The sequence below is a fragment of the Tripterygium wilfordii genome, chromosome 19 (genome assembly GCF_013401445.1).
Source record: "Tripterygium wilfordii isolate XIE 37 chromosome 19, ASM1340144v1, whole genome shotgun sequence".
NCBI classification, from domain to species: Eukaryota; Viridiplantae; Streptophyta; class Magnoliopsida; order Celastrales; family Celastraceae; genus Tripterygium; species Tripterygium wilfordii.
The window spans coordinates 1,377,837-1,389,930 of record NC_052250.1 but is presented as its reverse complement, the minus strand read 5'-3'; the positions used below and the strand labels follow the sequence as shown (position 1 = coordinate 1,389,930).

Genomic DNA, 12,094 nt, shown 5'->3' with positions numbered 1-12,094 from the left:
CGTGCTATGGGAGCCCACACTTTCATGAATTTTGTGAAAGTGGTTGCATTAGCAATCTTGTGCAAAAGATGAACTCCAATTGCCATGCCACCGCATTCAAAGAAGTTAGCTTCTTTGAACGGATTACATCATAGTACACGGTTAAGGTTTTGGATAAAGACGTTTTCAAAACATTACATCTCTTCTTGACATCTAAATCTTTAGGAGTATCACTTTTCGCAGGGTAGAAGAGAATCAAATGGATGTAGAATGAAGGGCATAATTGATCAATAAAAGAAAACTCGAAAGTCGTAAGGTTGAAAGGTGTAGGAGAGGATGGTTTAATTGTTTCTGTTGAAACAATCTCAACCTTCATTCCATCTTAATTTGCTTTAGTAGTTTAGGTCACAAAAGCGTCAAAGAAAGCTTGATATATATAACTTAAGCTTGCATCATATGTATATCTAATCTATAATGGACACGTGTGACTCGGATCATCATGCAACAATAGGCAAAGCATTTATATGGAGGTTTGTCATAGCACCTAATATTGACAAAAGAGAAACTACAACTGGATTACAAAAGATAGGAAATACATATTGAGAAATTGATAGAGAACGTCTTGAAAAAGTGTTCGAGAAGCAATTGGATCGATGCAAGATGAAGAAGAAAAGTGGTGATAAATAATATTTTATTTCATTAAGTAATGTCAGGGGTATTTATGTATTTTCTGTTAGTACCTCTAGTTTCCTAGAGTAAACTCATTAATTTCATGAAGTAAACTCTAGTTTCCTCGAGTCTGAGACGTTTAAATAAACATCACTTTCCTTGAGGTCTTTTTCAGTTTTGACATTTTAATCAATCAAATATTGAGAGTTCTCTAATTTTTTTGGTGGATTCTAGATCTTACTATTTTTGAGGTTTACGCTTGTAAATCCTCTATACTTTTGTTGCATCAGAAATGAAGAACACATGAAAAAAGTAAGAAAAAGAAAATACAAGTGAGTTGCCCATGATAAGAACTAAAAATTTTTTGTAACAGTTGTATAAATAATTTTTTATGGGCACCCAAGTTAATTCACCTAATTGTTTTATTCTTTTAAGAAAATTAACTTGTCATTATTGATTTTTTATAGGCACAAAATGTTTCGGCTTATATTTAACAGTTCAAAATTTTCATATCTTCTTCATGTTGAATTTGATTTTCGTTTGGGATAAAAAAAAATCGTTAAATTTCTAAACCCGAACAAAACACATTCATAATTTCATTTTTAAAAATAAATTTGTCTATAATTCTAGTCCGTTATAGTTTTATTACAGTAGATCCCGCTTATCCTCTGAAAAGGATAGGGTTTAGAGATTGGTAAATACTTTAATAGATTGTGCTAGCACACATAAATTGACTTGCTTGTCATAACTTCCATTTTTTTAAAACCAAGTTTTATTAAATAGATTTGTTTGAGTGGACACTAGTTGATTTGGATGTTACACCTTATGACTAGACAAATTGTTGTCCCACGTCAGAACTCCATGTCTATCAACTTACATGGTGCACACATGCCCACTAGTCAGTTCCTCAAAATTGTCTATATGTATTATTGATAAAATTGTCCATCAAACGGAAGTCTATAGTATCTAAGAATTTACGTGGAGACAAAATCGTGCAGGACACATAGACCCACTAGTCAGTGCCTCAATTCCGTCACCCTCCCTCCTCCAACCATTAACACGAGTGAATGTGGGACATGAGCTTGAATTTATAGTGGCGTGGATCCACATTGGTTTCCTCCACCCAAAATCAGCTTCCTAAAGTCTCAAGCGACACATAGATCAACTAGAGATAACAAAACAGATCTACATCATTCCCTAATATATCTTCAGCATCCTTAATGAATCTAAATTTTTATGTGTTGTATTCTAAGTTGATCAACCAAGCTTTGTAATTCTATCTCCCTTTCCCAATTTCTTTCAACCTTCTGTTATTAAACGCCCAACGGAGCTAGACGGAGCCAGGATTTAGACACGATCCATAGTTGAAAATGCTCGTTCTATAGTCGCCGTGAAAATTGAAAGAGTTAACACTAGATGAATTACAAAGTAGCATAAATTAAATCAAGAAAGAGAGTTTAGTCTGGGAGTCGTGGATCATATACTCTTAGAACATGAACCACTCAAGCCATTTATGAAAGTTTTTGTCCATAATTTATGAATATAACAAGAGTATTACATCATTATGAATAGGTTGATGCAGATAAAAACATTATATTTATGTAGGTGATGCAGATAAGTAACAAACTTACACATGAGTGATGTAGATTGCCAAATAATAATGATAAAAGACAAACTACCATTACAAAATATGGAAATACAGATTGAAAAAGCAATACCAGATGCAGAAAAAGACGAGGAGGAAGAAGAAGAAGAAAGAAGTTCATGTCATTTCAATTAATGACACTTGGGTTCACAGAAGCAAATGAAAGCAACTCTTCATCATGTTGAAATATGGCCATCTCATCTTCACGCAAGGATACCCATACCTCAATTCCATCACCCTCCCTTGTATCCATAAAACCAGCCGCATTTGGGACTTTCAAGTTGTAAAAAGAGATCCAGGTCGGCTTCCCCCACCCGAAATTGGCTTCGTACACCGGCATCCGACACCAACTAGAGAAAGTATAGGCATCTACAACACCACTCTCTTTCTCTGAGTTTGCTGCTTCTAGCATTTTGTTTATGTGTTCTGACGTTTCTTCCCTATTCAATTTCAACTCTTTCAATTCTTTTCTTAGCTTGAGAACCAAGCTTTGCAATTCTATTTCCATTTCAGAAAATTCAACTGTGATTCCTGACAGAATATTCCCAATCGAATATTCTGACAAGGGCATCGATAGTCTCTTCCTCAAGTTTACCCCGTGAACACACAAAGAAGGTCTCGAGCACGTCCCTTTGATTGATCTTGATGCTGTCATTGCACACTTCCAAATTAGTGCTGTTATAGCTTCTACGCGCGTAGGTTGGATGCTTGCGCTAGCAATTTTAGCCTTGAGGGCATCAATATTTGAAGCAGTGAAAAGCAATCTTGTGACCACACATGACTCGTCTTGGAAAAGAAGGAAATTATCATTTGAAGGAAACTTGCGATCGACAGGAGGAAAGAGAGCCGCTCCAGCGAATAGATCTAGATGAACTACCTCATTGGCTTCACGTGCCATGGAAGCCCACACCTTCATGAATGTTGTGAAAGTGGTTGCATCAGCGATCTTGTGCGCAAGACGAACTCCAATTGCCATGCCACCACATTCAAAGACGTTAGCTTGAACGAAAAGTAAAGTACCTGTTCCTATCGCTGCCGGTAGTTCAACATCAAGAGGTTGGAAATTTTTAAATTGATCGAAATTAGGGTTTCGTAGAACATCGAACAAAAGGCAATTGACTCGTGTCTCGATAAACGTAGCCCCCTCATCATTACATTCAATGGAGATATGGTCTTTGATTCTTCCAGCGAAAGGGTAGTACATGGTTAGAGTTTTGGATAAAGACGTTTTCAGAACATCACATCTCTTCTTGACATCTAAATCCTGTTCAGTGTCACTTTTTGCAGGGTAGAAGAGAATCAAATGGATGTAGGATGCAGGGTAGAATTGATCAAGAAGAGAAAACTCAAAATTTCTAAGGTTGGAGGGTGTAGGGGATGATGGTTTGATTGTTTCTCTTGAAACAATCTCAACCTTCATTGTATCACTAGCCATCTTAATTTGCTTCGCTAGTTTAGGCCACAAAAGCTTCAAAGAAAGCTTGATATATATATATATATATATTATTATATAACCTAAGCTTGCATCATATGTATATCTAAAGGGGACACGTGTGACGTGGAATCATGCACCACTACTGAAGCCAATTATGGAGGTTTGTCATAGCACCTAACAATAATAGAAAAACGATAATGCGCCCTTTAAAAAGAATGATAATATGACCTTCGTGCACCAACAACGACCATGAAAAATGCTGAAAAGAATATGTATTTAAAATTTAGAAAATTAAGCGAGAAAGTGTTTATTACATATGATATATTGTGATTTGTTGTAGTGAATTCTTAACAAGTGCTATTAGGACATACACACATTATCAAAAAATACCCGTAATAATATAATAAAAGATAAACTCCGATCCCACTGGATTACAAAAGATGGAATAAACACCTTCGCCTGGGTCATCGCCCATTTTCTGTAGGGAGAATCAAATGGTCTTGACCCATGTTCTGAGAAATCAAGACCACGTGAAAAATATAAAAGAGAACAAAGGTGAGTTGTATGGCATTGATTCCAATTTTTTATATAATATTTTTATGAGCACACATGATGAGAATAAGTGACTTTAATGTCTAAATTCATCCAATTTGCTTTCTTTTTTTAATGAAAGTATTTTGTCATTATTGATTTCACATGGCCTAGAGTCATGCCTTTGTCAGTTTGTCTTTACTTTTTGTTTCCCATTTCAATAATATATATATATATAACAAATAATCGTTTAATTAACGGCGGAAACAAAAGGATTTTGCAATTCGTTTAGAATAAGAAATTATATAATTTTAATCTAATGTTTTAGGATCACACTGCTGCACATATGCTTCTTTTTTTTTTTTTAGAACTTTTCTGATTTTTTGTTCTTTTTATTAGATATTTAATTGAAAGATGGGTTGGATGTGAATTGTATAACACCCTGCTTAATTGAAAGATGGGTTGGAACAACTTCAAAGGGTTAAAATTTGGAGGGGTTAGTCTTGAACTTTGGTTTTACAATAAAAATATGATAATTCTTTTTTGAACCTGTGAAAACTAAGGTTACATTTCTTACACCTTTTGATCAAAAAAAAGTTGGTTGTCAACCGACACCCGACCCACAAAGATCAAACCAATTATAATTTTCACATTTGAACAAATTCGGTGATCGAGTCAATTGTATTATTGGTCGATAATCAATCAACCCGACCGAGTCCCTGCCCTAGAGAGGTTTGATGGTTTCTGTGACAATAATATCAACAATGATTGCATTAGTCGTCTTCTCATATTGTCTAGACCACTAAACTTTTGTTTGGACTCACAAAGCATCATATCATATACATAGTATGATTACTGAATAAGAAAATGCTTTTGGTGCTATCACATTAGCACCCAAAGTAACTCTATGCTTGCCACGTCAAATTATGATAAAAATTAAATTAAATCAAATAAATTGCAAGTTATGCGGATGTCCACAATTTAATAATTTGCGCACTCTATTTTTTAAGTGTTTTAAAAGTGAAATGACAAGTTGGGCTCACAGTTTTGAGTCTCACATGTTTCAAATCAATGGTGAGATTGAGGTGCGAAAGTTAATATAATTTGCGGGTGTCCGCATAAGAGAATTCATGTATACATAAATAACATCTCTATTTATTATTGTTTTAAATAAGATCAAACTGTAGTTAGGGCTTGACTGCCGTTCACACTCTTCTATTCCCCTGTTTATTTGTTTCACGTTTCTTCTCCTCTCTCTTGCTTTTGCAGTACTCCATGCTTAACAGCTTGCATTCCCTTTGTCTGAAACCGTTGCATCCATTTATATCCCAATTGAGGACATTGCTAGCGAGGGAGTCTATGTTCGCGGCAAAGCCATGGATAGAAAACCATACGATCTTACTGACCGATGAGTAATTTAGGTTTGATTCCAATGAGGGCTCATGAATTCTTTTATTGATTGATCACGTTATGTTTGTTCTATTTATTTGTGTATTTGTATTTCATATGTATACTTATAAATGATTATATTAACTGTTCAAAATCATGTCTTCCTCGGTTAACGAAGATTTACAATTACATGACCTTTCATTTTGATAATTTTGAATCCATAAGTATGGGTTACAGCTATATTTCTGCGTTTATAGGAGCTTTATCATGCCTGGTGCAATCACTGGACATGTCTTTGGATATTGGTGGGTACAACATGGCTGCAAGATATTACAAGGAAAATCCACTGCAGATTTATAAAGACAGTATAAACTTTTCACTTTTTCAATATTTTATAGAGCCTATGGTTTTCTTAATTGGTTTGCAAATTATTCCACGGGCGATTAGGGTCTTCCCCTCTCCTGCGTTTGTGCTTCTTCAAGCACTAAGATCTGCAGCTGGTTAGCTGCCCCTTCTATCTTTGTCAATTACATGCCCCTATAGTTTTCCCAAAATTACAATCTGTATCAATCAGTTAGAGAATAATCACTTTCAGTATGGTATTGATAGTTGGGACGTCTTTACAGTTTGTGGACGGCTTCACTTGCCAATGATAACTCAATGAAATATTTGGTTATGTGATATATATATATATTTCATTTTCACTGCAAACAGAGGGAATATTCAGTTAAAAATTAGTAACAACAGCTTTTTATTAAAAAACAAAACAACGCAATGCTATATATATTTATTAGAAAATGCCTTGACCAACTTAGCCACATCGATCGAGGCTTGGAAGTAAGGTTGAATACATCCTACAGAATTTTGAAAAGACACCAACAGTTAAAAGTTTGTCAATTTTCATGATAGAAAATTGGGAGAAAGTGAGACACCAACGGTTAGAAGTTTGTCAATTTTCATGCTAGAAAATTGGGAGAAAGTGAGGCACAAGTAACCGAAAGGATCAATTTTCATAATACAGACCTCAAACCTCATGCATACCGTTTATTCACAATGACGATCTAAGCTGGAAGACCTCTACCAAAGTTTATAACTCAAAAAAATCACTAGAACAATATTGTCAAGTGTAGAAAATAATTTGGAAATTTTTTTTCAGACTAACCTAACCTCCATTTGGTTGTTTTCCATGGGTACAATTTTTTTAAAACTAAAAGAAAAGGCAATCTGAATAATTATAATTGCATATGCTTCCATCACGGTATTAATACGTACACCACATTTATACTATAATATAATTTAAAAGTAAAATTACACGGTGCGCAAAGCGAGGGCATGGCCCGGCCCTAGTATTTATCGAAAGTCAAATCTACATAGTTATGTCATTAAAATAAACAAAAATAGAAAATTTCAAATGGACTAATAATAATGATGTGTGATCTTGAATTGTTCTACATGGGTTGAAGTTTTCATTGAATCATAAATAAATACATTGATTTGAAAGTATACCTCTAATATTTATTAAGGTCAATGCTTTCATCTTCACTAACATTCTTTTTATACCTTCTCATGGTTTTCTAACCGCCTTAATTATAAATTTAGAATGCAAGAGTTCAACAAAACAAGTTGTCAACAACCATACACAATATTTGATTGTTAAATATACAAATATTTAAAAAGGAAGCTCTTATATACTAAAAAGAGGTGCCTCGGTTGACAATCGATTAGGTTAGGTATGTGTCCGCCCAATGTTCGATTCCAATGAGAAGTAGATTTTTCAATTGTATTTTAAAAAAAAAACGAAGCTCTTATGGTAAGTGTTGACAGTACATTTTGATCACTTACAATTCAAAAGAACAAGAAATATATGCAATCGAGCAACTAGACTTGGATCTGAAGTTAAAAAAAAAAACAAAAAAAACAAAAACAAAACTAGACTTTGATCTACTTACATAATTAGATGTTTATTACGGATTCGGGGGCTCCATAATTCATTTAGAATAAGAGAGTTTACAATTTTAATCCAATGGTCTGGGAGGTGCACCATTGTCAAACTTTTTCTCCACTATTAGTTACGAATTGCAGACAGTAGGGAATTGTAGAGTCCCAAGATCCATTTATTACAAAAACTTGATCGTACTAAAAGGGTTCGGAGAGAACACTAGGGTTCATAGAAGCAAAAGAAAGTAATTCTTGGTCACATTCAAATATGGTCATCTCTTCTTGAGTCAAGTATACCCAAGCCTCAATTCCATCACCATCTCTTGTGTCCACCAACATCACAACATGTGGGTCAATTGTTCGGATTGGTGCAACCCATATTGGCTTCCCCCACCCAAAATCAGCTTCATACAATGGCATCCTACACCAACTCGTGAAACTAAAGATATCTACATCTTTCGTTTGTCCGAACCTTGCCATGACATCAACCTTGAACAGTTTTTCAGTGTCCCCCGTGACTCTAAACTCTTGTTTTTCTTTCCTTAGTTGACTAACCAAGTTTTGTAATCCTATCTCATGAGTTTCTTCAATTTGTGCGACAAATGCCCCTAAGAGATTGCCAATCGTATGTTCCGACAATGGTGGCGAAAATCGTTTTCTTAAATTCACGGCGTGGAAGCACAAAGATGGTCTCGACGGCCCTAGGATTGATCTTGATGTTTTCACTGCGCAATTCCAAATTAGTGCAGTTACAGCTTCTACGCGAGTAGGTTGTTGATTGCCTGTGCTGGAAGCTAAGGCTTTGAGCGCAACGATGTTTGATTCATCAAAAACAAATCTTCTACGCACGGAGATGCGTCGAGGAGCTTGATTATTGGGAGGAAACATTTGGTCTACAGGAGGAAAAAGAGACGCAGCAATGAATTCTGGATGAACCAATACCTCGGTATCAGACTTGAGTGTCGTGGATGCCCAATCCTTCATGAATGTGGCGATGGTAGTTGCATCGGCAAGCTTGTGTGAGAAGCACAAACCAATTGCCATGCCACCACATTGAAAGAAGTTCACTTGTACAAGAATCAAATTACCTTGTAATGTAACTGAAAATATGTTAGTGTTAGCAAAGCATATCAAATAGTAGAACTTAAGAAACAACCTTACTCTCTCTTTTCTTTTTAAACCGAAAACGACACCATATGATTTTGCTCTTTAGACAAGAATGAAAAAGCAAATTACCCATTGCTATATTTTCCGATTGGGGCTCACTAGGTATGAACTTCTTGAGTTGCTCAACATTCGGATGTTGTAAAACATCAAACAAAACACCATTGACTCGAGCTTCAACAAACAAAACCCCCTCATCGTTACATTCGATGGAGACGTGGTCTTTGATTCTTCCGGCGAAAGGATGGTATCTAGTTAGAACATTTGACAAAGATGCCTTGAGAAGCAAAGATCTCTCTTTAGCTACTACAAGATGGTCAATATAAGGGTAGAAGAAAATCAAAGGAAAATAGATGGGAGGGATGAATTGATCAATACGTGAAAATGTGAATGTTTTGAGGTTCGAGGGAGTAGGTTTGGATGGTTTGATGGTTTCTCTTGCAACAATTTCAACTTCAACTCCATTATTACTAGCCATTAGAGCTTATCAGTTGTGGTTTTTGTGGTTAGACCATAATGCCTTGACCCCATTTTATAGTCTCATATACTTAATTATTAATAGCCATTGGAGCCGGCAGCTCTGCCATCCCTCAATAATTGGAGGGACTTTCAATTTTTTTTTATTTTTTTTTATCTAAGGAGACCAAGCGGTAAAAGAGGCACCTTTTCTTTTATAAATTGATAATTATGCTGGAAAACAAGTTGAGGCCGGGGCCTCATTTGTCGTTTAGTAGAAAGAGTAGTTACCCGTTCTTGTCGTTTTGGCCTATCAGTTATCGAAAAAGATAAAGATCCCAGTAACTGGGATCCCAGTTTTTGGGATCCATAGCACTTCTGATCAGTTATTGCCATGTCAACTTCTGAAGTTGGTATCCAAGACACCATTTCAAGAACACCAGCCCACTTAAAAAATACCTTGATGAACTTTCTCCAGGTATGGCCTTCAAACTCAAGTGAGAAGTTCAAGAACACCAGCCCACTTAAAAAATACCTTGATGAACTTTCTCCAGGTATGGCCTTCAAACTCAAGTGAGAAGTTCAAGAACACCAGCCCACTTAAAAAATAGTTATATTGTAATCTTCCTTCACCAATTCAAAGGGGAAAAAAAGAGAGTAACATGTCATCCACATCAACAAGAATAAAATAATCGAAAAATCCATGTCATATATTTAACGGTCACGTCAGCTCCGATATAACGAAAGTCAGCACAAGGAGTTTGTTTAACTCAACATGCAAACCATAGCAACTTGTTTAGTCCCCAAAAAAAAAAAAAAAGAAGGGCCTATTTGGATTTTTTTTGGAAATTACGGAGACTTTTCCGATATTTATTCCTTCAAATTTAGTTAATTTAATTCTTCAACTTTAACAATGAGAACAATATATTTGATGGTGTAGAATATAAGCAACGCAATATATTTTTTGAGGTTCACAGAAATCGTAGAAGAAGGTTTGATAGTTTTTCTCCCAACAATCTCAAGGATAAGAGTTTTAGCCATTTTGGTTACTCTATTTAGATCACCAAAACAAATTTACCATAGATAAAAGCTTGAATCGACAAGTGATCCATTAAAGTTTCAAATGAAACATCAAGTTTGAATTGGCTGTAGATGAATCATTGCAATTGAAGGACCCAAATTTAACATTTTACATCGACATCCTACAAATATATATATATATATATATATAAAGATTAGGGTGTCGGAGAATAATCCACCCACGAGTCCCACATAAAAAAATATGAAAGAGATTTTTTTTTGAAATACTGTAGAGAAATATGTTTACAGTTGGATTCAAACCTTGAGAACATATATGTCTAATTTAACATATTGCTAACCAAGCCACGTCTTGTTGGTAAAAATATGAAGAGATTGAGTGGCTTATTATCAAGTGAGTCATAATGGGTCAAAGTGATAGAGAATCTCCATGATGATCGTCACAACTCCACAAATCTCTCCGTCTCCATGATGATCTCCATCACTCCACAAATCTCTCCATGATGTGTGAGCTTGACATGTTCTATGTGGGTTGAAGTTTTCACCGGATTATAAATAAATACAATGATTTGAAAGTATAACTAACGTACGAGCCAAAAAAAACCATCTTGACCCAGTCAAATATTTAACATGATTGACTAAAGCCCAATGAGTTAAATTGACTAACAGACCCACGGACTTATTATTTACATGCAGAGATCCGACCAACCTTGAATAGGGTCCACAGACCATATTAGGTATGACAACTCAATTACCGTACTTTTAGGTGATCCAGAAGGACATACTAAAAGTCCCTTACTCTGTGTAGTAACCAAATGGACTAATTTGAAATGGAATGACAAAAGAGTCTAATTATAATGCTTTGTCAAACAAAACCCAGCTATACATTCATTGAGGTTTATGGTTGATCCAGGACTCAATTTGGTGTGAGCTTGACATCACATGTTCTATGTGGGTTGTTGATGTTTTCAGTGGATAACAAATACACACATTGATTTTAAAAGTATACCTAATGTACGAAACCCAATTAAACAGGTTTGAATAAAGCCCACTGAGTTAAATTGACTAACAGGCCCATGACCATATAATTTACATGTAGAGATTCAGCCCACCTTGAATAGGCCCATAGACTTATATCAGGTACGACAGCTTAATTATCATACTTTTATTTATTCATCATGATATGCAAGTGCATGGCCTATTGCCCCAAAGATAGCTCATGCTTGTCACATGACAACTGGATCCGCTCTCTTTGCCTTGATCTTAAAGTCGCCTCTACTTGCAGCTCGACCTCACAAGCGAGCCAATCACTGGCAAGCTTAGGCCTCACACCTAGTCTGTCAAGCAACTTGGTCCTTCCCTATAACCGTCCTAGTAACTTGTGCCCACCTTTCTTTTAGTGATGAGTCACACTTTTGGACATTCCTTTTGCTAACTAATCACCATTTTTGCTTTTTTTGTCAGGACATCTGACCCACTCTGTGCCTTGAGCCTATCTCGAGATTTGTACTTGTCCCATCTAAGAGGATGAGCCACAATCCTAGAATTATACATTACCAACTAATCACGTCAGACTTGCACTCACTTTCTACGTATTACCTTTCTCCTTAGTCAGCCTCGAAACTTGTTCTCTGATGGTTGACGGCGTCTCCTAAAGGTCCATTTTCCTTATCTATAAATACTCTACCTTCTTCCTGAAGAAGGTAAGTCCATTACTCTAGGAAAAATCCTAAGCTATTGCTATCATTAGCCTCACTGAAAGAAACGAGATCAATGCTATCCCCATCGAACCTTCGATCCCCAACCACTATCTTCTGCTGAGCCTTTAACCACGGTCAAACTCTCTCAAG

The 12,094-nt window shown here is 35.8% G+C and overlaps 2 protein-coding genes across 2 annotated transcripts; both read right to left on the bottom strand.

Moving 5' to 3' along the window:
- Positions 1 to 2,221: 2,221 nt before the first annotated feature.
- LOC119984959 (stemmadenine O-acetyltransferase-like) lies at positions 2,222 to 3,772 on the bottom strand. The gene has a single exon (XM_038829086.1). The coding sequence runs from the start codon at positions 3,726 to 3,728 to the stop codon at positions 2,421 to 2,423; it is 1,308 nt and encodes a 435-aa protein (XP_038685014.1). The 5' UTR covers positions 3,729 to 3,772; the 3' UTR covers positions 2,222 to 2,420.
- Positions 3,773 to 7,733: 3,961 nt separating this feature from the next.
- Positions 7,734 to 9,281, bottom strand: LOC119986156 (stemmadenine O-acetyltransferase-like). The gene is made up of 2 exons (XM_038830706.1): positions 8,802 to 9,281; positions 7,734 to 8,746 (listed from the first exon to the last, which is right to left on the bottom strand). Exons 1-2 carry the CDS (start codon positions 9,226 to 9,228, stop codon positions 7,785 to 7,787), a joined length of 1,389 nt encoding a protein of 462 aa, XP_038686634.1. The 5' UTR covers positions 9,229 to 9,281; the 3' UTR covers positions 7,734 to 7,784.
- Positions 9,282 to 12,094: the final 2,813 nt, after the last annotated feature.